Raw genomic sequence first — 23,891 nt, forward strand, 5'->3', positions numbered from 1 at the left:
TCCCCCGTTCTCTCAATGGCAGCTCGACGAGTCAAGACTTGTTCAGTTTCATATCCTAGCGCTCCCTTACACCTGAAACGCTCGACGATACACTTGGTGCTCCCATTATAGCAGCAATTGCCTGTGCGCGTTGCATTTTGAGGCCTCCTTTTCGCAAGCATTCCCTTTTTGAACTTCATATCCTTTGGCTTCCTTTATTTCCCTGGACTCCGTATTTCCCTGATGTTTCCATTGCTCGGAGCTGCCGCCTGTCAAGTAAAGATGCCCAAAACGGCAATCGTCAAAATAGGCCACTGTGGCGTCGTATCCTGGCTATATCAGGTCCTTGAGACGGAAAATCGCATATCAATCAGTATGAAGAGCGGCGCTTGGACTCTTTTCTGAGGCAATCATGGGCAATATCGCCTTGTAAAATTGTATGAGGGAGTGTGTCAAGCCCGGCTCTCCTTGTACGCGTACCTAGTGCCGGCCAGATTTGAACGTCCGTGTCCTTGCCCCTTGTCTCCAGTTGAGATTCAGATTGGGTGGATAATCCCACTAACAAGCCCGTCTCTTTCCTGTTACTGACGGGTTCCCGCAATTTGGCTGGGTTCGACACCGGCTCTTTATGCTTCTTTGGCGAGGGCTAGTATTGCACTTCTTTCCCCAGAACGTGCCCGAGGAGGAGGCGCAAGAGATGGATCGACAACCTGTAACAGATTCGAGGTGAAAGCTCATTGGCTTCAAGTTTCTTTTCTCTATGCGGTGTTTCCTGACGGTTGCTCCGTCCCGAGCGTTTCCCCATTTTATTCTTTGAAGATCCGGGAGGGCCAAGCGATATCTTATTAGCTCATCCCCACGTTTTTTTTCTTCCTCTTTCATGCTTCCTCTTTGAGAGAGGTTTTTTTCTTCTTTCGGCGTTTCTTTGTCTTTCTTTTATTTTTTTGTTATGGGGATGGTTTTTTTCTGTTGATCTTTTTTTTTCGTTTAAAGTGCAGGACTGGATTCTTGCACGGGTTGGTGAATGGTTTGGGTTGTATATTTTCGTCTCTCACTCACTCGCTTTTCCTTTTCCGCAACCGAATATTCTGCATACCGTCATGAACCTTGGCACGTTGATTGAAGCTGGTCTATAACAACGCTGCGCAAAGACAGAGGAGAGAAGGGGAAACAGTTTTGGGCAGTGAATCATGGCGCCGACCTCAAGGACAGACAGGAGACGATGGAATCCCCAAGGCGACATTAAAGACCAGTTCGACGACAACACCGCAAACGCCAAGGAATCAGTAGGCGATATCAACTTGGAGGGAAAATTATGGAGAAGGGCGCTTTTGCAACTATTGGGTCGGGATGGAGACAAGGATGAGGACGAGAGTGAAGACGAAAGCGAGGACGAGCATGAGCATGGGGACGACCGCTCTAATGTTGGACTTCCTATCACCAACCCCATTCCCCATCCTTCTCTTCCTTCTTTTCCTCCTCCTCCTCCTCTACCACCACTACCATCAAATCCCCTCTCTGGTCTTTTCCCTCCGCCCAAGTCAAGCCCTCCACCCAATTCAAATCCTCCAGCCGCAGCTCCGCCTCCCCAACAGCCTCCCCCGCCCTCATCTTCTATTCCCCCTCAGGTATCTCCCACAGGAGTCACTGGAAATTTTGGATCCGCTTCGCCCTCCGACAGCTCTCGCAGAACTACTCTAAGTGCAGCTCTGCCAAAGAGTACGTCTGGTGGTGATGATAGTGACGATGACGACGACGACGACGATGACGGAAGGACTACCAGTGGCGCTCCATCGCCCACGCGATCTACTTTTTCTAAATCGACTCGATCTGTCCTCTCTCTTACAGCCGCCATCTCGCCTTATGAGACATACACAACTGAGAAAGATGGGCAGAAATCCAGCATAAGCAGCACCGAGAGCACATCTTGCTCCCCGACCACATCCACCACTGCGCCAGCACAGACTCCAGAAACGGCAACGAGAGTAGAGACGGCAATGACGGGCATTCCAAGTCCAAATGGAACAGCAGCTATAGGACAGGGACAAGAGGCCGCACGAACTTCCAGGCTAAGCCCAGGCGCTGAAAAAGCCGTTATTGCGTCTGTAACCATTGGTGCGTACATATTGCTAAGACAGATTCATTTCCTGGATGACGCATCAAACTTACTGTTCCTAATGTAGGTGGATTCTTTCTTCTTCTGGTCCTAGCTTTGTTCTTCTGGCGCCGAGCATCCAAGCGTAAATCTGCTGGACGAAAGAATACTTGGCCGGCCAGTTCACCCTCCCGCGAGATCTTCGCCGGCCCTCGGCGCGTATCGACCAAGTTGGGCGAGAAGTTTACGTCATTGAAAGCCCATGAGATATTGGAAGGCCCTCGTCGCGTCTCCAACAAAGTGGGCGAAAATTTTACGTCTATGAAGGCTCATATCCGGTCGGGCTCCTTCGGATGGTGTAGCATTAACGACGACGACGACGACACTCCCACGAATGAGAAATCCGCGGCTCCGGTAGCGACGAATGCTGGTGGACTGCTGGAAAGGAGATTGGGAGCTATGACGCCGCCTCAGCGTGTTACAGTGAATTCATACGGGATGATATTCCGCAAACCGAAGCGCGACTCAAGACTGTCAGACATCTTTCAGCCAAGGGGGCAGCAGAGGACGTGGCCCCCTTCTATACCTCCTTCTCCAGAGGTGCCTCCTTCTCCGGAGGGGATCAGGATACCAATCGTGCGGCCGAATACGCAGATGGCGGCGGCGGCACATTTGGAGAATGCGAGGAAGAGTGTGAACGCGGGCGTACGAAACATGCCGCGGACGCCGAGGACACCTTTGCGCCAGAATATGCGCATGAGCGATGTATCCTCCTTATCGTCTGGGTTTGGTGATGGGGACATTGTTATTATCCAGCCCCCAAACGCTGCCACTGCTGCCAAGACAGCCTACACTGACTCACATGTTAATGTCATTGCCGTCAGAAGTAGTCCTGAGAGGAAACACTTTAGCAGCCGATTTAGCGACCGGCTCTCCCGCGGAGAAACCGTCGGGACAAACTCGTCTTCTGAGGACGGACGGCCTCGCTTCCGGTCCATTTCGTCGTGGGTCGGGCAGCAGTCGCGCCGGGTGAGGCGAGCCGCAGCGACTAGGAATGAGGATGGGGTTCCTGATGTGCCGGATGTACCGCCGGAGCAGGGGTTTGATATGATGATGCCTGATGGGCAGGAGCCGAGGAGAGTTGAGTCTTCGATGTGGAAGAAGACGTAGGGCGGTGTTGTGGAGATTAGTGGGATGAAGGTGGGAGCGTGGTGTTTGTAGAGAATAAAAAGGGAGAAAATATAAACCTTTTCAACATAATCAAATATAGTATATTCCGTCTCTAAGGATATATCTCTTTATTGTCGCCTCTATGTTTTCATAGCATCACACTAAAAGCTCCGAGTGTATTTCATCCGTCTATTTGTATGGAAACATTTCCCAAAAGCCAATCTCCATCTGCCGTATTCATTAGTAAAGCAACTCCAAGGTTAATGACTGCTCAGAAGCTTACCTTTGTCGCATGCACAAAGATCTTGACAAGTTCCTCTATCCGGCTCGGCGACTGTAACCGGATATTCTTCTCGATAAGTTCTACCACCACCATCAGAGTTAGCCTCACATCAAGTCTGTAACGAACCAGGGGGCCAACACATACCGCTCCCTAGTCTCACCGCCTCGACGTAATCATCAGCGTTGTAATTTTCGATCCACGCCCAGTAAGTGTTTCCCTCGCGGACGGTCGCAGCGTGGGCGTGCAGCATCTTTGCTACGGCGCCGTAGCCGAGGAGGCATGGCGCGAGGGCCATTTGGAGGGCGAGCCAGTCTTCGCTTTGGCCGACATCGAGGACGTAGCGGGTGTATGCGGTGCAAGCTTAATAACCACGATGACATGTTAGGAAGTGTAACTTTTTTTGGAGGAGGGTATGGGGGGCTTGCCTTGGAGTTCTTCGGTGGCTTGGATTTCGGGCTCGGAGATGCCGAAGGAGTTGCAGTAGTTGATGTGTAGCTTCATTTCGTGCAGGATGTGGGTGACGATTTCGTTGGACTGTGATGGTTTGTTAGGATTTGGGGAGTTTTGGGGGTTTGTGGTGGACGGACTCTTGAGATGTCGCCGATGGTTTTTGCTTTGTATGCTGCTAGGGCGTTTGCTCGAGAAAAGTGAACCTATGAATGAGCATTAGTTGTAGTTCTGGATGAACTCTCTCAAGACTTGGAGGAGAGTGCTTACTAGATAGAGATAATCCTGGATGATGTAGCCTTTGAACGACTCTAGCGGTAGTGTGCCGTTGCCTAGGGCCATGACAAAGGGATGATAGACAAATTCCTTCCACACGTCGCGAACAGCCGGGTGCTCGAGCAGGTACTCGACAAAGTATCCTCTGTTTCATTATTCGGGTTAGCTGATGCGAGCTCATTATTTGATAACGAGTGATCTGGTGGTAAATACTAACGGAGAGAAAGGAAGCGTGTATGTGGAATGGAAGTGGTCAAGCGGTCCGTTTCCGCCTCCAATCTGGGGTGCCGTCTTGATGCCTGCTTCGATATAGCGACAAGCGCCTCGGACAGCTGTGGGAACGTCGGCGCCTTGAGCAATACGGGCAGAAATAGCAGCTATAAATCAGTCAGCGCCGTCTCTAAATGCCGATATCATCGATATGTACTTACAAGCCAGCGAGCAGCCCGTCCCATGAGTACTCGTGCTCTCTTGGTACGGGCTCTCCACGCGGAATACGCTGCCTCCTGGCCCAATCAAAACATCGACAATGATCTCTCGCTCTTCCTTCGTCTTTGCTACTGAAAAGTCTCGTCGAAATGGCATATGACCTCCCTTGACCAGGACCCATTTCGGTCCTAGCTCTTGGATCTTGCGTCCCATGACTTCGACGTCGGCGACGGACTGTATCTTGCCGACTTCATGACCATTCTGTGTCAAGAGGAGAGTTGCTTCTGGGATGTTGGGGGTGAGGAGGGTGGTGTGAGGGAGAAGATGCTGGGATAACTGGGCGATGGCTTCGTGGGGGAGGAGTTGGGCTCCTGATGTTGAGACCATGACCTATGGATGAAGGGTTGCCTTTGTCAGCTTTATTTCGGACAAAGGATGCCTTGGAAGTCATACTGGGTCCACAACTAGAGCTGGGATTTTGTACTTGGTGACTAGTTTGGCAATGACCTCGATTGTTTCCGCAGATGCTAGCATTCCTGTTTGGCTCTGTCAGCGAATTGCTTGACAAGTCTCAGCTTCGTGCTGGATATGAGATGGAAACTCACCGGTCTTGATGACGTCGGCGCCTACATCCTCGAGACAGGCTTCAATCTGCTTTCCAACAAAGTCTGATGGAATGACGTGGACTCCTGTTACGCCTTTTGTGTTTTGGATGGTTAGCGCTGTGGTCGATGCCATTGCGTAGCAGCCATGTGCGGCAAGGACTTTTTGGTCTGCTTCCAAGCCACTGCAATGAGATAGAGGGTATTAGTAAAATACATTGATTCCTTCTTTTGAGCTTAATGTATTGTTTTATCTTTATGAGGGCATAGCTTTGGAGCTCAGAGAGCAGCTGTTATTGCATGACTATTGCAGCTCCAACCAACTGGGGAGAGTGGCATGTGCGGACTGAAGTGAGTTGGGGAAGTACGTACGCACCCCCGGAAGGGTCTGAGCCGGCAATAATCAAGACCTTGCCGTTGATCATCTTTTCACGTTGAATGAAACGAACGAATTTAGTGACTGATTTTGAAAAGAGCTCAAAGGTTGATCAATTCCAAAGGGCGCGGAATAAACTGCAGCTTTGTTTGAAGGTGGGGCAGAAAATATACGACTATCAGATTTCAGATGGTGGGGCTGAGCTGATTTGAAGCCAAGATGACCAGTCTGCAGGTATTTTATTGTAGCTGCTTACATGTAGCTGTAAGAATTGGCCGTATAGCTTTACGAGAGGATAGTACGGATACTCTGTGTTAATGAGGAACCGGATATGGCGTTTTCGCATATTGAATCGGCGTCAATAAGCCCCTCAGAAGTGAAGCTGTGGTTGGTAGCAAAGGAGCAAGAAATGCGTGGTTTGCTGCATGCCAAGATTCTTTCAAGACAATTGTGAATATACCCGTGCAAAGCGTACAATGACAAGATAAGAAGGATTCAACTGGGTGGACAATACAACGCTCTAGTCGCTGTTACATATCTTCTATAACAGAAATCAAGGCAAGCTCAGTGATGGCGACCTCACATGCTCTTTCTTGTCGCATTTACTATATACTATATCAGGTCGACATTTGATTGATTCTATTCGAACTGCAAGACCAAGCTTCGTTTTATGGCAGCTACTCCTAGGTAGATAGTTGACGATGGAGTTGTTACTCCGCTGTATCTATTCGAGTTGTATCATGGTGATGCGCACTTACACGATTGCATTGTTAAGCGCGCTGCATCTAATCGTCTCACCTGCACATGTAAGATATCACTTTGATCATATGCAGGTGTATTTTCTTTTCCCCTTCCATGCGGCTATCTACTTCTTTCTCCGGCATTGGTTCACACAGCTGCTATCTTGCCATGCCCCCACTGTTCACTGTGAGGGTGATATCGGAGGCAATTTTTTTTGCCACTTTGCCGAACAGGCCGACTTTGCGCATCTTCTCCGCCCTCGAATTCTTGGTAATGGGCTACAGCGGCAAGAATAGCGTCAGAAAGCACTAGAAAAGCCATGGCAAGGGCCTAAATAAATTAAATTCCCATCAATTCATGCCGCTCTTTGACAAATCTCACAAATGCACGGGCCAAACTCTCACTAACTTTTTGGTGGGATATTTTCAAAGTGAACCCCACGTTGCCTTGCAGGCCGTGATGGACTAGTCTGGCAGATCCTGCGGGGTTTAAAAAAAAAAAAACTTTGGGAAAGCTTCCGAAATCGCGAATTTCGTCTCCTGCGCCAAAACTTGTCCCTATTCGAGACGTTTTTGCGCCGAAACATCGTCACGACCGGCTTCCATTGCTCTTCTGTAGCGCATCGTTGCGTTGCAGTTGGTCCTTCTGATTTGATTTTTTTCGATTGTATCTGTCCCCTGAACCCGCCGTCACCGCAGTCAAAATGTGTGGCGTCACTGGTTTGATGGTTCGTTCTATGATGGAATCTCGCTGCAACGCTGCATGGGTCTTTGCTAACGGCAACTCCTGAATCCAGCTCGGAGACCCGGAGGCCACTACGGCTGCCATCGAACTCCACGAGAGTCTCTTTTATCTCCAACACGCAAGTTCAATCTTGGCTCTGGAAACGCTGGTTGCTTGGACTAATAGGGAAAAATAGCGAGGTCAAGATGCTGCCGGCATCTCGGTTTGCAACGGGGGTCGAGTCTACCAGAGAAAGGGCCTTGGAATGGCGCAAAAGGTCTTTTCTGAATTCGACGGGCTTGCTCTCCTGGAGCAACTGCCTGGTGCTTTCGGCATTGCCCACGTCCGATATCCCACCGCCGGCACTTCGTCTGCGTATGTGCTGTTCCAACGACTCGATGCTTCGAGTATATGCTAACACGATGGAATCGTAGATCTGAGGCTCAGCCCCTCTACGTAAACTCTCCGTTTGGTCTCTCCATCAGCGTCAACGGAAACCTCATCAACCCCGACTACCTTCGCGAGTTCTTGGATGTCGAAGCTCGTCGACATGTCAACTCGGATTCGGACTCTGAGCTATTGTGCGTATCTACGTCTCCATGATATCAAATGGCTAGGGAATGTCGTATGGAGCTGTTTGCTGACTCTTTAACCCACAGACTCAATGTTTTCGCACACGCGCTTAATGAGCTTGGCAAGGCTCGAGTAAACGTCGACGACATCTTCACCTCTCTGCGTGAAGTCTATGCCAAGTGCACCGGAGCTTATGCTTGCACTGCTATGGTGACTGGCTTTGGTATCCTGGGTTTCAGGTAGGCTGATTGAACTTTCTTGATGCCCATGTTGGAAATTTGACCAACGTCCATTATAGAGATGCAAACGGCATTCGCCCTCTTTGCTTTGGCTCTCGGCCTTCTCAAACCCTGCCAGGAGCCAAGGATTACTTCCTTGCTTCGGAATCTGTTGCTCTCAGACAGCTTGGATTTACCGACATCGTCGACATTAAGCCTGGCCAGGCAGTCTTTTGCCAGAAGAACGGCACTGTTCACTTCCGCCAAATCGTTGAGCCCAGATCGTATACTCCCGACGTATTCGAGTACGTCTACCTGGCCCGACCTGACAGCTGCATCGACGGTATCTCTGTCCACCGCAGCCGACAAAACATGGGCGTCAAGCTGGCCAAGAAGATGAGGGAGGTGTTGACCGCAAAGGAGATTGAAGAGATTGATGTTGGTATGTAGCTAACTCTATTGGGAAGTTATAAGGACCATGCTAATCGGATTTCCCTTTAGTTATCCCGGTTCCAGAGGTAAAGTTTACAAACTCAAGCTACACTCGGAATCATCTGCTGACCAAATACCCAGACTAGTAACACTGCCGCGGCTACTCTTGCAAGCTGCCTAGACCGACCCTACTCAAACGCCTTCGTAAAGAACCGTTATGGTAAGTTGCCCGAAGCTTGGCAATATAGGTATTACGAGCTGACTTCTATTTAGTCTTCCGCACATTCATCCTGCCTGGCCAAGAGGCGAGAAAGAAGGGCATCCGCCGAAAGCTCTCCCCCATCGAGTCCGAGTTCAATGGAAAGGCCATTTGCATCGTTGACGACTCAATTGTCCGAGGAAACACGTCGCGAGAGATTGTATGTGGACAGTTCACCACAAGGAGCCACTGCTGCTTCTGAAACCAATCACTTGTTATTCATTGTGGCTAACCTTCGACTTTAGGTTCAAATGGCTAGAGAAGCTGGAGCAACCCGTGTCTATGTCGTCTCGTGCTCTCCCGAGATTATGAACCAGCACATTGTAAGTTGAATTCTACACTCTGCCCAGAATGACACTAATCTGGAATGTGTTTCAAAGTACGGCATTGACCTTGCCGACCCTGATGAGCTGGTGGCATACAACAGAACCACTGAAGAGGTGGCCGAGAACATCCAAGCCGACAAGGTCATCTTCCAGAGCCTGCAGGATCTCAAGGACGCCTGTACCGAAGCAGCTGATGACACAAACGACGTCAAGGAGTTTGAAGTGGGAGTCTTCTCTGGAAAGTACATCACCGAGGTGCCTGATGGCTACTTTGAGCACATTAGCCAACTCCGCGGAAAGAACAAGAAGAGAAAGACCCCCAACTGCTCGGAAGCAATGATTATTGCGAATGGTGGCGTTGTCAATGTGGCGCCCGGCCAGCAAGCTGCGGGCGATGCCAGAAATGGCGTCAAGAGCCCGTCATACCGGGAGGACATCAAGTGAGTCAAGGCCTGATGACTTCCAAGCTGAACTGTTTATTAACGATCCCACAGCATCTACAACATTGCCAGCTAATCGACGATTTACGAAATTGTATTGGCATATAGTCTATTTGGACTTGGCCTCATTCTTCGGTTGCGACATCTTTTGTGAGAACAACTTTGCGTGGAAATCAAGACGAAAAAGAATAAGAGGCATCTTGGGGCTTGGATTTGGTCCACCAAAAAAGAAAAGCAGAGTCTACACCAGGGATCGGGGAAACCGTCAGCCCTGCTGCCCGAGATATACTTTATCGACGGCACTGTCAAGACTACTGCGACGTAAAACCCGTGGTTTGGAAAGCGCCGTGGAATATGCGAGAATTTGTCAGAGCGTAATCTGCCCCTGGAAAACTAAAAAAAGAAGTTACGGACAGTTCAGATGCTTTCTGGGGTGATGAGTTGGGCGGGTGGGCTGAGAGATACACAAAAACATTAATGCAGGGCTAAACATATAGACGACAATCACTAAACAGCTTGGGCGAGGCCTCTGTCGCCAGCTTGATATATCGGTTTGGTACCATTAGATAGGGGGCGGCGCAATGCTTTATTTGATAGACGATTTCATGTTCCGGATTTGAGTGATAAAAGGATGATTGATACCTAGCAGAGAGAGAGAGTATGGCATGTAATAAATAGTCCCCGTAGACAGCTCCGATATCATCTTGATCCACGCCGCTAACATACAACTTATCGACTCTAATAAACAGGTATACTTAATGCACACACACACACATAAAGAGAGAGAAAGAAAGAGAGAGAAAGAAAGAGAGAGAATTTCGTTATTTATTAGAAACCTCTTTATTTAGGATTCAGTGTCTCCCTCTGTCGGGTTCTTACCCTCGTCTTTTTCGGTATTGTGTCGTTCCTTTAAAGTGCCAATATGGACTATCCGGTGGATTTTCCTGCAAAACATGTTCCAAGTAAGATTCGACTTGCTCGCAATCTGCTCGCCTCTCTTGATTGGGTTCAAGCATCGAGGCTTGGATGATGCGTAGAAACTCTGCGGAGAAGGTATTTGCCATTCCTGGGCCTAGATCGTCAGTGAGCTCTGCGAACCACTTTAAGAACTAGTTAGCTATCTGCTTTTCACCGCTGCGATCGTTATCTTTCCACATACCTCTTTAATTGAACTCTTCTGGCTTGGTCTTTCAGGTAAGGATGACTTTATGACAAAAAAATTGGCTTCCACAAGCCTTCCGCGATTTTTGTTGGACAAAGCTCTGTCATCATACTCTCGCTTCAATTTGAATGCTTCAATTCCATTACGGCCGCGAATCGCCCACGTAAGGAACTCAGCAAATAAACAACCGAATGCCCAGATATCAACCTCCCAAGGTCTAACGTTAGGTTCTGGTGCCATATAAGGTCGATAGGCCTTGAACGACTCCCCGGGCCAAGAGCCGTACTTGGAAAATCGCATGAGACGTATATCGGAGAATTTAAGCATTCCTAATGGTGGGCCGTCTTCAATGAAGTGCAAGATGTTCTGCGGCCTGATATCGTTTTGGATTCTGTCCCTGTTTACGGCTAGCGTACCAGACGGTTCGTGGATGGCTTGGATAGTTTTAATTATTCCGTGGCATTGCGTGCAAATCCATCGACTGAATTCAGGCCACTCTACTCCTGCCGTAGTAACGACATTGCCAGGATCTTTGGCCCATAAATCGTTAAGGCTACCTCCACCTGGCCAAGGGAAAAGAAAGCCGCGACAATCTCCTTGCGTAAAAGCGGCGCATATTTCTATGATATGAACCATACCCTCCTGATAAGCATCCAGCTCCTGCTGAAAACGTATATCTCTTTTGGTGAGACCCATCAACGACGTACGGGTAGTTCTAAGACGAAAGTAATCATTGCCCTGCAATCTTAGTTAGCGAAATTGGCTGAGGATACATTCGTGCCAACGATAGTAAACTCACCAAGCCATTATGCTCACTATGTATCTTGACCTTTTCAACTAACCCAGATCCACTGCCGTATGTATATCTGGGGTCTGCTTCAATGGGCAATACTTCATTCTCATGAAATTCATATACTTTGCACCCCTTCCCAGTTGTATCAGCTTCGAAAGATGGCGCTAGGACAGACCATTGCTCATTGGTAAAATTTTTAATAACCCAATAATGATCGATATCATCAGGAAATTTCACATGGCGTATAGGTTTTAGTTTAGGAGCCCACAGAGCATTATAGAACCGCGGATCAGAAGATAACGGGAGATCGTTATCGCAGAGTGGGTGATCTAGGAATGATTCTATAAGCCTGGGTTCATGAATAAGAACCAGGATGGCGAATATCTTGCGACATGACTGGGATGCAATGGATGGGTCTTTCGCTCGTCCGAAACATATTGATAATGTGAGTCTTTCGTTTGTGCTGGTATCATTTTCGGGAAACACCCTGGCTAATTCCTTTGCGACTGCCTGTTCGTTGCATATTTCTTGTAGTTTTTGGCGTGGTATAAACCTCTTACCGCTGTGTGGGTTGGACACAATAGCTTTGATAAGGCTTTCATATATCATCTTCTCGTTAGCATCTTCATTCTCCTTGATAACTTTACACCCCTCGTCGGTGTCTTGATTCTTCTTGCCCGCATTTTCAGCCTTCTCATCAGTACCTCTATCCTCTTCGTAAGCGTGTTTATTTTCTGTTTTTCGATTAGCTTTGTGGTCGTCTCTCTCTGATCTCTGCTGATCATACCGAGTAAACTGAGATTTTCGAACGCAGAATCGACATTACGCAGAGCCTCATCGGTGTCCTGAGATTCTCGTAGCGATTCAGCATAATTCTCCAGATAGTGACAAAACGAAGTCAGCATTTTCTTGACCATGGCGAGATCATCAGGTTGTGATCGAAGTCTTCTATCCAAACTGGCTGGAGACCTGGCCCTGGCTCCGACACTGTCACACCAGAGCCCGAAACTAGCCAGACGGTTATCAAGCCCTTCTCTAGACTCGTCATCTTGTGCGTCAATGTGACATTTGCGAAGACACTCCATGCAGTTTTCTGCTAGTTGCTCGATAGTGGTATCCATGCTTATTGTGACAGAATGATGAAAGAGAATAAGGATGAGGATATACAAACGCAACTCGTAGGCTTGTGGATGGGGTATATAAAGCAATGTTGGGCCGTGATCGTGAAGAAGGCATGAACAAAGGATACGTGTTCTGTGCAGCCTGATACCATAAGTTTACATGCATGTTATCCTCCTTTGAACATTCTTCTTTGTCCAGAAACAAAAAAAATTGATCTTTCTTTGTCTTCTTTATTAAGAAAAGAACAAAGACGCACATACGTTTGCTATGCCAAGCAAATTTCTCCGTGAGAAGTAGTACACTTGTCAATTTCTTTGTTCTCGTTTCCACTGCCAATGAGGCCGATTTATACACGAATCCTGGCTCAAGCTAGACAAGATTGATGGTCGGATTGTTTGACTACGATACCATCTCCCCAATGCGACTATTGTCATATTGTTACATTGTTCAAATTCATATGACTGACAATATTATACTAGGCTGAGCCAGTCAAATAATGATCTTTACATTTCATTACAATCGCATAAAATTATGCTGTTGACTGGCCTATAGAGATTCGTTTGGTGTATGAGTGGTTGAGTGGTCCTCGCTAGTGTTGATTTCACAGCCCTGGGAAGCAAACTACCTATTAGCTGTCAACACAACACTGGTAATAACCGGGTCGCTCCGAAATAATAGATGACACTCGTGCGAGCCTACTGGTCACGGCTGCGTGCAATCCTTTCGTACTATGTGTCGCATTCACCAGGGCGAATACTGCTTTGCCACGACTCAGCCTCAGATATACCAAAATTTTGCACAAAGGAAGCCATTCCTATGACCAATAAGCGACATTTCCAGTTTCATTGCATTAATGGATATGTTACCAAAGCAAACATGGATACCCAATGGAAATGCCAATGACGCAGACGCAGGTTTGAGAATGGGCCATTGTTAGCCTATAGCAACGATCTAGTTTTGTAACGGCCTGGAATTATGTTGGAATGTGGGCTGCTTTCAGCTTTGCAAGGGTACGTCGTACACCGCGACTAGGCTCATATGGGTCTCATTAAAGTAGCGTGTTTTCTTCATCATCAAATCCATTGGTTATTGGTAGCAGCCGCTGCCTTTCCTTTGTTCTAACATAAAGCTCTTTGTAACCTGATTCCTACTAGTTATATTCTAATGAAGTGTTTGACTGAATAATATTTCGAGCAAGGAGGTTTGAGTACAGAATAGCAATTCATTCACCGAACGTGTCATTGACGCCTTATTCCGCTACCTACATGTACTCATCCTCACCAGTGGCGCTTGGCCCTCCCAGCATGACCTTGCTTGATTAAAATGGCCGGCGACGTGGCCGTGTGCAATCCTATCAGTGGCCGGCTATGTCTCTTCGGTGTATGAACTGACTGGACCCAGAAGAACCACTTACGGTCTCTGTCTCACTAGCCATCAACATACATAGACACCGAGAAATACAGAGGTCGTTTCAAATCATTGAGCAATTCAGCCGAAGAGGAATCTTATTGACTGTATGCTTTTCCCCTCTCCCTCCCCTTTCCGTCTTTCTATCTTACGATTTTCCTGAGAAGCTGGTCAGCTAAGAGCGCTCCATGGCTATTATTAGCGAGGCCACTAATGTACAGGTAGGTTCGTATCATTGCGAGGATCAGTACCGAATAGCTAACGTCATGGACCCCACTGGTAAGGCACCATCAGTAGGTGTGCTGGATTGCAGCCTGCCAAGTATTCACTGGTAAATACGTGGCGGGAAGCAATATCTGTATCAAGCGCCTTATTACGTATGTAAACGAGCAATAAAGCCAGGAATTGGTAAGTGCATTCCCTATTTGTCAAATATGTACCTATGAACTGCTAGTCCTTGAGCGGGCTAAATATCGTTACTTCCGCTATTAAGTCTCAACCAATTTACTCCAACAAATACCTAAGCTAACCGAAACCAAATTTCCACTTTGTGTAGAGGGCGCTCTTGATTACGGCACGGTGCCGTTTCCTATCATGTTACCAATGTACCATTTTGGTACTGCACTGTTCCATTAAAGCGCCAATATGTACTATTTGCAGGCTTTTTACTGAGTCTTCCCAAGAAAGCTTCCACTTCCTTGCAATCAGCTCGGTTATCTCTCCTGGGATGAAGCATTTTTTTCCGAATAAATTGTAGGAACTCTGGGAAGAAAGTGTCTTTCATGTCTTGACCCAGATCGTTCGTGAGCTCTGTGAACCACTTTAAGAGGTAACTGTCAGCTATATGGGGTTCTCCCCTGCAAATAAATAACATTAAACACCGTAGCATTATTATACATACCACCTGAATCGATTTCTTCCGCTTCGGTATTGTATGTAATGACTTTAGTATTGCCTGAATTGACTTTGGTATTGCGTGAAGTGACTTTGGTATTGTGATGAATGATTTCCAGACAAAGAAGTTGTCTTCCAACCACTCTCCGTCCGTTGAGTTACCAGGTTCTCTGTCATCCTGCATTCGCCTCGTTTTAAACACTTCAATGCCATTATGGCCGCGAATCACCCATGTCAGAAATTCGGCAAATAGGCAACCGAATGCCCATATATCAATCTTCCTAGATCTCATCCTACCCTTGTCATGCTCTGGTGATCTGTAAGTTTGGTAGGCATTACCCATGGATAGAGACTTTTTAGTCCGAGAGGCTTGTCGGTGGAACTTCATGAGGCCCAGGTCTGAGATTTTGAGCGACCCTAAGTGCAGATCGTCCTGAAGAAAGTGCAAGATGTTGTCTGGCTTGATGTCGCTGTGAATTCCGAAGAGCTTGTTGGCGTCATCAAATCGCTCATGTATAGCCATGAGATCCTTGATAATGCCGTGGCATTGTATGCAAACCCACCGACTAAACTGAGGCCAACGCACCTCGGCAGACTCAATAATATCACGTGGTGCTCTGCGCCATAAATCACTGAGATTCCCTCCCTCCGCCCAAGGGAAGAGGAAGCTGCGGTGGTCTCCCTGTTTAATAGCAGCGCAAATCTCCACGACATGACCACCAGGGTTAACCTTTCGGAAAGCATCTAATTCCTGCTGGAATAGGCTATCTCCCTCTTTGGAAGTGAACGGGTGCATAGTTTTAAGTGCAAATGATGTGTGCTTCTGTGGCTTTGGTTAACAGAATTGAAAGAGTATTCCCCTGATGACAAGAAACCTACAAAGTCATGATGCTCCTCATGAATCCAAATCCTTTCCACCAATCCATATCCGCCAGCATATCTCTCTTCGGAGACTTTTATGATGGGTAGTATTTTCTTCTCATGGAGATCATACACTTCAAACCTCATATTGTCGGCTGTTTGACCATCGAAATGTGGTACCAAGACGGACCATTGTTCATTACAAAATCCTTTGATAATTGCAAAACGATCGCAATCTTGAGGTAACTGTATATGGCTCGTAAGGCTCATTTCAGAGGACCGCAGATCCATGAAGTCCTCCGAACAGGTAAACGGGAGAAGGTCATCACAGAGTAACTGTTCCAGAAATGGTTCTATGAGCCTTGGGTGACCTATAAGGACAAGAATGGCAAATATTTTGAGACGTGGATGAGCGACGACGGTATTGTTCCTGGTCGGGCTTTCTTCATCCACGATGGATCCGCTCTGTATTGTGGATTGTCCAGATTCGGAGGGGGCGCTGGTATGTGGGCATGCTGCAATGCCATCCGAGGAATCAGCAGCTTTTCCACATATTGCCGATGCGTAGCTTTCGTAAAAGCTGTCTTCCCTCCCTGGGAACTCTGCAATCAATGTTCTCTTCACTGCTTCAAAAGTGCATATACGTGCGAACTGCAAACGCGGTATGAAAGTCTCTTTGCTGCGGGGTTTGGTCACGTAAGCACTTCTAAGGAGTTCAAGTAAGCTCCTGTCGCCTGTGTTAGATGCGTTGTTGTTAGTCTTGGACATGTTGTCATTTGTGTTAGACAAGTTGGTGTTTGTGTTGTGTTACCATTCATGTTGGATGTGTTACCACTCATACTGTATATCAGTCCGTTCGTGCGGGGAATTGGACAATTTGATATAGTCTAATGGGTGCTATGCATATTAAAAAGGAATATAGGTAAAGAATCTCAAGCTTTAACGTAACGCAAGTAGGCAGCCCTGTACAAAGAAAAAGTCCTTGACGACGAACGCTGCTAATTACCACTGTTCCGACTATCAAAATAACGTACTGATGATGTCGGGCTACTTATAGTTTGGAAATTATGATTTGTTTTATTAATGTAGCCAAATGTGGCTGTTTATCCGCATATGCGCTGGGAGGATGTGGTTGCCTTCTTTTTTCCTTGGAAAAATTGATATTGTTACTGAGTGGCACGCACCTCAACAACCCCTGGCCATGGCTCTATATATCCCCCCCACCTACAGAAGCAGTGATTGCATTCGGTTTCCCTCTTTATACAACCAATTTGAAATAGTTACCCTGCTTCATGCTTGAGATTGCCCAGAGTTCATGTTGAAAACCCTTCCCGAGGCTATTCCACTGATCTTTCGACAAGAAAAAAAGATATGTATCTCTGCATTATTCCCTCATGGCTAATACGCCTTAGATTTTACAAGTATCGTTGAGATATTGGTCGTTAAGGCGGCTTGCATGTTTTGTTGTTTTCCAAAACCAAGATCAGGGACCTTATGCAAATGGTGTGCCCCTGGCTATGCTTGAGCATTGGCCAAGGCGGCATCCTCCGCTGTCTGTGCAGGATATTGTATTCAGCGACTTGCATAAAGAGGGGCCGTTTCTGTGGCCAAACAGAGAGCCTTTCGGTGAGTTTGTGGCACTCTGTGCAGCCTCGTCGGTGATAATAGTATCGCAGCGGCCGAGCGCTGCTCTCCGGCGACTTAAATGATCTTGCTTCCCATTGCACAACCGCAACCTACTGGCAATTTGAGCACTAAAAGCTGAGAAATAATGAAAGGAGCGAAGGCCTGCTAACTTCTACCAAGCAAGACTATTAGCATAAATTTGTTTGGATGCGAGGTCGAATCATAGGTAGTTGCTTATGTTCATTTATATCAGGCGCCTTTCCCTTATTGAACTAAGTACCTTATCTAGGCCTCGGACCGTTTCGTACTACTAATGCTAACCTGGAATAGATTCACAGTGCAGTAGCGTAAGCACGGGGGCAGATCTCATTTGCATGTAACGAGTTGTGAGCCTGTATATGTGCATAAATACATAACATGGAAGGATCTTATTTGCATGTAACAACCTGAAGTTTGTGAGAACATGGGACCCCCCCGGAAGCATATTGATCCTTTTTCAGCTTCTTCGCTTAGGGGCACCAATGACGACGGGAGCAGGGGACCCGCCTCTATACGCAATACTACCACCCCTACCAAGTCCAGAGAAGTTGGTTGCCAAAGGGAGGCTTAGACCTCCTTGATCTGGCTGGACATTCAAAACAGGGAATGTACTCATAGTCATTCAGCCAGAAGGCGTCGTGGTCGTCATATGAAGGCAACAAGGCGAGATAGGCTTTGCCACAAAACATCAATTTCCAATAGCACCACCAAATAGATACCTAGCAGGGTCATCGGACGCAATTGGCACACACACCAGCTATTTTATTAACCCAGAGTAGAAGCAGGATGGCATGTGGGCTATGGCGGGCTGATACGGCCGGCGGACCAATAATATCTTGTCGGGTACAATATGGAAGGGGTAGGTACAGGTTGCATACCGCCTAAGCCTGTAATGTACACATACCGCCGTAAGTTATCGAATTTGAGAAAGGTTTGAGGTTTAAAAGGCGAGGGTCTCCTTGTCCTCTCCCTCCACATGCCTCTCTAACGCTCACAAATCTGCCATAAGCTGTTAATACTATGGAATCCAGAACATGTTCAGGACTAGATCATTCTATCTCTGTCTTTCGAAGGATTCTGCACAACAAACGCCATAGCAATAAATCTTCCCAAGAAGACTGGAGAGAAAAAGCGCCACAGTGCATATCTGGAGAATACGTGGTTCCGAAGCGGCTGGAAGCGACCTTGAAAAAAAGGTGGAAAAATGAATATACTGTTGAAGTAAGTTAAAATATACTACAGATTTGACCTTACACGATCTCTCAATGACATTTTACTAACAATGTGAAGATGCGCTCCAACGAGTATCGAATTCGAGCGCCGGGCCAGCTCAGTGCCGCAGAAATTAAAAAATGCTACTCCATGGGCTATTAAAACGGCTGCTGCGAGGCGATCCCATATTCAGAGTCTGCTCGGGATTTCTTTCATATGTATTGGTGTATTTAGAGGTTTTTATACGTATTTCCAAGCACTTTGTTCAGCATGCACATCCAAATTTCGAGGTTATTTTCTGGCAAGGTTCATGAGTTGCAAAAGGGCGATATTTCGGGAAGGTGAGTATTCAAATTGAATAACGGATTTGTTTTAATACACTACAAATGTAGAATGCCAAATCAATTTCATCTTCGTGTGGTGGTGGGTGTCTCGTATAAGATATTGGTGGAACTTTCGGCTATCCGAGAGGGCTGCCACAGTGAGGCAATTTCTCGGCAACTCCTCGTCGCCACACTCACGAAGTCGGAAGGTAATGAATTTTCATACTTGTCCGAATCTCGTCAATCTCTGCCTTTTAGTTGCTACCGAGTCAGAACCACGTTATTTCTTCTAGGTCTCAAAGAAAAGTATCATACCTCTGTGAGGCGTTTTGCTAGCTTGATTTTCCACTGATTCGAGATGCGCTGCCGATGTGATCAGGCATTCTGTCATTTCTATACCTGGAGAAAGGGAGAAAAGGGCTACCTGCACGAGTTTGAAGTTTTCTTCACCAAGCTTTTCTTTAAGAATCTCTTGCAATTTCTCCTTTGAGCCATAATCGATGGCAATCACTTGCGTCTCAGCCAAGGACATCTTTTCTTTCAAAGAAAATACGTGGAAGGGAGGGGGAGGTGAGGGAGGGGGAGATTGAATGGTGTCAATGGACACGCCGACTCCTTCTTCCTGTGTGTATTGAAACAAGGCTCTGAATACTTGAGTAGCATTCTGAATTAATATTTCATACATACTTGCCTGGCTATTACCGTGCCGTCCAGGCTCGCGGTGGTAATAAATACCACCCAAGGCTACATGACATAAAAAAAACGACTCATACCTCGTGTCATGAATTGATTGGTCTACTAATAAACTGTATGCAAGACCGTCGCTTTTTCCGATCCTCAGCCTGACTAGGTAAGGATATTAGCAGCTGGTGTGGTCAGATAGATCCAACGCCAAGTGCAGTGCATGTCGTGCATACAGCGTGGCAGAACAAAATGGAATAGGCAGCTGCGTTAATTCGGGCAGGATTGCATAACACACACATGCAGTTGAACCTCAGTGTGGACGAGCGTGTGATCATCCCTTATCTCACCTGATTCTGATGGCTAGGTAAGCATCAGCTTCCGTGGACTAATGCTCATTGGCCAAATACCGTCGCAAGAATATATGCCTTATGGCTAAGCCTCAGCATAGCCCCTTTGATGGTATAAGAAGTTAATAATGATGTGACAATACACATTCTCGCTGCATTTACAGATTCGCATCTTCATATGTCATTAAACACACGACTGTTCCAATCCAGTCTACGACAAATATTACAAAACATGTCTTGGATTAACCAGAAGGCTGAAATTGACGAAAATGACAAAGCGTTGCTGAGATTCTCGGTAACTCAAAATGAAGTATTCCGAATTCGAAAGGATGAAGAGGAAAATGATGATTGTCTTCGTATTGGTGTCGAGGTATTGCATCTGAGAGATGAGAATGAATGGAGCACATGGATCGAATCTGAAGATCTATCAGTCACATCCCCATCTCTTACAGGCGAAGATAATGGCGTAACAGAACAAACTCCGAGGGTTTCTAGTAGTATAAATTTGATCATGGGTGGCAAAACATCATCCCTAGCCAAAATGCCTTTTTCGGAAAATACCTTCTCAGAACTGATGAGAAAAATGAAGATACACAGGTCGATTATACGTGCAATCAACAGAAACACGACTTGTACCTTTTCAAGAATGATGCCTGCCTTAGGTGCTGAAACCTTGTGTCACAGATCAATAGGTATGCTCCATCTATCATCTAAGCATATATATTTGCTCAAATAAGAGTAGTCTATACGTGTAGAACAGCCGAAAGTTGGGAAAACGACATGGCCTTATCTGTGACATTCTTTCCGGATACATTGACCACAAATGCTATCTGGTTTGGTTGCAACCTTGAGGATCGATCAGTTCATGGCCATAGATTGTCAGATTCTATGATCATTACGAGCAAATTGCGCGAATTCGATGGAGAGGTCTTTCATCCCATGATGTTACCTGCCATGTTTGCGGAATTTGAGAGGGATAGGCATGTTAACCTCGTGCGCAAAAGTAATACTCAGTTTATACAAAGAATGATCGATATTGAATCTCGAAACGACGTCTTCTACGGAATACAACAGATTAATAGAAACACACAACAATCAACGGAGAAGAACTATCCACCACAATCTACATCACCATCAAGAACAGGCTCGTTCTTTGATGGTATGAAAGGCAGAGTTGGGAGTTTTCTGTCAGGCAAAACTCTATCCACATCATGTAAGAGGAAACCAGCCTCATATTAATGAAGTACCTATCTAAATATTCCCGATATTATCAGCGACGTTTAATAGCTCAGTGGGATCAGAGACATTGAAATCTGAGAGCACTGAAGAACACGAAGACGAAGATGAAGAGGAAACTTGCGCCATGCTCTGGATTAAGATTAGCCACCTCAAGAACGGAATGGAAAGCTGGAAAACACAACTACGCAAGATGCTTGATCACTTACAAGAGCTGGAGGACACAGATTTTGGTATGAATCGTAACATTCCGACCAAAGTTTGGAGAAATAGAAGAGATGGATTGAAGGAATGCGGTAAACGAATCAGAGAAAGACTGAGTGATTTGGTTGACGAATATGACGAGTTCATAAGAGAATGCGACCACATCATGGCAGGAATGTCTCTTGCAACCCAACTGGTTAATATCTCCTTATTCCACTATTATACTGAAGCTAACTTGCAACAGGATCTCAACCATATTGGCCGGAAAGATGCAAGGCTTAATGAAAACATATCCAGAAGTAGTCTAGCAGTGGCAGAGACTGCTCAGCGAGACGGAAGTCTCATGAAATCTATTGCTATTCTCGGAATGATATATTTGCCTGCAACGTTTGTTTGTGTATGTCATCCAAGAGAGAGACGCAAGTTGATTTACTGACAGTCGATATTTAGACATTCTTCTCTATGGGTTTCTTCCAATGGAGAGGGCAGGATGCCAACACGACGACGGTGTCACCAGATTTCTGGGTCTTTGGGCTGTCTGCTGCTATTTTTACGCTGCTGACGGTGGGCGTGTTTCTAGCTTGTACGATGAACAGGGGGACTAGGATGCGGGAAAAATTGCATATTGTTTAATGGTATGTGGAAATAGCCGTCATAGGAAAGAATATACATGACTTTGTAAGGCTAAGGTTTGCCGGTATTTGATAAACGTTATACTCCAGTGAACAGCTGTCCTGTACACTGCTAGTCTATAGACTTGCCTCATCACTAACATATTAGCACTGGGATCTGTAAATACAAAATCTGGAGTGGCCTTTCCCGCATACAGATGTGCCTCTGATCTTAACCTCACTGTGTCCATCCTGTCACCCACCTAAAATATTAAAGATGGCCGGCGTATAGTATTTGGCAACTTGGCTTCGCAACTCTGCCGCACTCTGGAAGTTTTAAATGGGTTTTGCAAGTTTATGCCACTGGAAATACTCCGCAAATTGTGTCGTGAGTTTAGTTATGAGGGCTTTGGCAATCACGATATAGAGAAGCGGCATGCCTCGATAGGAACTCATATTCAATGTTTAAGCTATGATAGAGCTCTCTCTCTTGTTACTATATTATTCAGTCAATTAAATTGATGCATTGATATTGAAATTCTTGTGAAATCGACTTCAAGAATCAAACTCCTTTATGTTAAAGGGGTACGGCACTGATGGAACAGGGTTATCCGAATAGCAGGAGTACATAGGATCCTCGTTTCCAAAGCAGCCCACGCCTTGCAATCCAGCAGCGCATCAGGATCCTACTTTTACTTAATCACACGGAGCTTATTGCAATTCTCACCGAAGAAGACATTTCGCCTGTCAGCCTCATTTCAGTCGGTAAGACGCTGGAGGAAACGTCGCTGACCCATCTGGTTGCTGTGAATCCTTCAGAGCCGTCTGTTACAGGAGTATGATTGGCAACGCTAATAGATAGAAGCGTAGCCTGGTCGTTAGGATCAAGCAGCCTGACAAGGTTGAATGACACTAAATGTATAAGGATCCGGTGTGGCAAGGCAAACAGCGCCCTGCTTCTAGTGGAGAGCACATTCTGCGTACGCAGCGAGTAGTTTCAGCATTAATGTTCAGGCCTGCAGGAAGGGCCGTCTCATTGGCCCAAAATGTTCCAGAGGGGTATTATTCGCCCCATTTGAAGCAAGTCTTGCTATTGATCCAAGTGTGCTGCGAGAATACGTGTCTCTGACGGAGAGGTCAACTAACATGTTACGTCGAATAGCGTCTTGAAGGGCGACTAGGCTTAAAGACATCCCTCCCACTATGGAGAAGTCAGACTCCAAAGCGAGACATACATCATCACGCAGAATACTGGTCCCAAAGAAGGCGGACATTGCCCTGCTCGGGAGTAAAAGTACTCGGTGTGATACAGTGTATGTATACATGTACATAGGAGATTCTCAAGGATTGGTTCCTATAATTTCTTAGGAGAGAATGGAGCGAAGTAATTCATTCTCGTCATTCCTTAGCGCACCTTTGCTGCAGGCATGTCCACACCGTGTACGAGGCTTACCGTGATTGGATGTACTCTTGATAAGTCATTCTGATGTATGATTGACTATCTCAGATGCAGATTACAGGTAGTTATGCTGATCCTGATTATCTGAGGGTGATGAATATAGGTAAACTTCCCGGCATAAATATTACCCGTCGTGGCTCAGAATCATTTCCATTACTAGATCGATCTGTTCTACCGGGTATTGGTGACACAATGGTCCACTACGCCCTATCTCGTGACAAATAAGAATTCGGCTCAGGGTATACCCGTTGGAAAACCCACTTGTACCATCGCACATTACCGTGCCTACAGTACAAGAACGCAGATATTCAGTAATTACAAATGTCTGTTTTGATTTCTCTATGTGGTCATCAGAGTATTTGTGGTTAGGTCAATGAAGCTGCAAGCTTGGTATGTGCCCAAACTGCCCGGGTGGGCCATGAGATGAGTCGCGAGATTGTAATCAGGCAGCTCGTGATAGGCTGCGGTCGCACTAGCCCGCGGCCCTTGTCGTTGAGCTGAACGAGGCTCTGAATTGCGCCGATTTCACTAGAATCCAGGTA

General features: G+C 46.5%; 8 protein-coding genes across 8 annotated transcripts; 4 read left to right on the plus strand and 4 right to left on the minus strand.

Moving 5' to 3' along the window:
- The first annotated feature begins 816 nt into the window (after positions 1-816).
- Positions 817-3,396, plus strand: V8C40DRAFT_247821 (uncharacterized protein). Its single transcript, XM_083216411.1, has 2 exons — positions 817-2,094; positions 2,163-3,396. The coding sequence occupies exons 1-2, from the start codon at positions 1,170-1,172 to the stop codon at positions 3,242-3,244; spliced, it is 2,007 nt and encodes a 668-aa protein (XP_083072005.1). The 5' UTR covers positions 817-1,169; the 3' UTR covers positions 3,245-3,396.
- Positions 3,222-6,048, minus strand: V8C40DRAFT_247824 (Phosphomethylpyrimidine kinase domain-containing protein). Its single transcript, XM_083216412.1, has 11 exons — positions 5,654-6,048; positions 5,285-5,466; positions 5,133-5,215; positions 4,682-5,069; positions 4,468-4,627; positions 4,245-4,395; positions 4,115-4,180; positions 3,953-4,061; positions 3,672-3,887; positions 3,528-3,607; positions 3,222-3,472 (listed from the first exon to the last, which is right to left on the minus strand). The coding sequence occupies exons 1-11, from the start codon at positions 5,704-5,706 to the stop codon at positions 3,434-3,436; spliced, it is 1,527 nt and encodes a 508-aa protein (XP_083072006.1). The 5' UTR covers positions 5,707-6,048; the 3' UTR covers positions 3,222-3,433.
- A 653-nt stretch (positions 6,049-6,701) lies between these two features.
- V8C40DRAFT_247827 (amidophosphoribosyltransferase) lies at positions 6,702-10,169 on the plus strand. The gene is made up of 12 exons (XM_083216413.1): positions 6,702-7,125; positions 7,195-7,260; positions 7,318-7,496; positions 7,556-7,702; positions 7,781-7,933; positions 7,993-8,354; positions 8,414-8,430; positions 8,486-8,564; positions 8,618-8,763; positions 8,849-8,926; positions 8,984-9,369; positions 9,424-10,169. Exons 1-12 carry the CDS (start codon positions 7,102-7,104, stop codon positions 9,443-9,445), a joined length of 1,659 nt encoding a protein of 552 aa, XP_083072007.1. The 5' UTR covers positions 6,702-7,101; the 3' UTR covers positions 9,446-10,169.
- A 44-nt stretch (positions 10,170-10,213) lies between these two features.
- On the minus strand, positions 10,214-12,462 carry V8C40DRAFT_280025 (uncharacterized protein; the record flags this gene model as incomplete). Its single annotated transcript, XM_083221330.1, has 4 exons — positions 12,112-12,462; positions 11,331-12,058; positions 10,529-11,269; positions 10,214-10,441 (listed from the first exon to the last, which is right to left on the minus strand). Exons 1-4 carry the CDS (start codon positions 12,443-12,445, stop codon positions 10,214-10,216), a joined length of 2,031 nt encoding a protein of 676 aa, XP_083072008.1. The 5' UTR covers positions 12,446-12,462.
- A 2,171-nt stretch (positions 12,463-14,633) lies between these two features.
- Positions 14,634-16,376, minus strand: V8C40DRAFT_280027 (protein kinase family protein; the record flags this gene model as incomplete). Its single annotated transcript, XM_083221331.1, has 3 exons — positions 14,634-14,663; positions 14,755-15,570; positions 15,627-16,376. The coding sequence occupies 3 exons, from the start codon at positions 16,374-16,376 to the stop codon at positions 14,634-14,636; spliced, it is 1,596 nt and encodes a 531-aa protein (XP_083072009.1).
- A 237-nt stretch (positions 16,377-16,613) lies between these two features.
- Positions 16,614-17,485, plus strand: V8C40DRAFT_247841 (uncharacterized protein). Its single transcript, XM_083216414.1, has 2 exons — positions 16,614-17,344; positions 17,405-17,485. The coding sequence occupies exon 1, from the start codon at positions 16,676-16,678 to the stop codon at positions 16,886-16,888; it is 213 nt and encodes a 70-aa protein (XP_083072010.1). The 5' UTR covers positions 16,614-16,675; the 3' UTR covers positions 16,889-17,344; positions 17,405-17,485.
- Positions 17,486-18,808: 1,323 nt separating this feature from the next.
- V8C40DRAFT_247846 (uncharacterized protein) lies at positions 18,809-19,498 on the minus strand. The gene is made up of 3 exons (XM_083216415.1): positions 19,233-19,498; positions 19,124-19,171; positions 18,809-19,059 (listed from the first exon to the last, which is right to left on the minus strand). The coding sequence occupies exons 1-3, from the start codon at positions 19,491-19,493 to the stop codon at positions 19,003-19,005; spliced, it is 366 nt and encodes a 121-aa protein (XP_083072011.1). The 5' UTR covers positions 19,494-19,498; the 3' UTR covers positions 18,809-19,002.
- Positions 19,499-19,839: 341 nt separating this feature from the next.
- V8C40DRAFT_247851 (uncharacterized protein) lies at positions 19,840-21,989 on the plus strand. The gene is made up of 6 exons (XM_083216416.1): positions 19,840-19,856; positions 19,936-20,531; positions 20,582-21,052; positions 21,114-21,475; positions 21,524-21,676; positions 21,730-21,989. Exons 2-6 carry the CDS (start codon positions 20,018-20,020, stop codon positions 21,910-21,912), a joined length of 1,683 nt encoding a protein of 560 aa, XP_083072012.1. The 5' UTR covers positions 19,840-19,856; positions 19,936-20,017; the 3' UTR covers positions 21,913-21,989.
- Positions 21,990-23,891: the final 1,902 nt, after the last annotated feature.

This window comes from Trichoderma camerunense (genome assembly GCF_050948025.1).
Source record: "Trichoderma camerunense strain CBS 138272 chromosome Unknown V8C40scaffold_11, whole genome shotgun sequence".
NCBI classification, from domain to species: Eukaryota; Fungi; Ascomycota; class Sordariomycetes; order Hypocreales; family Hypocreaceae; genus Trichoderma; species Trichoderma camerunense.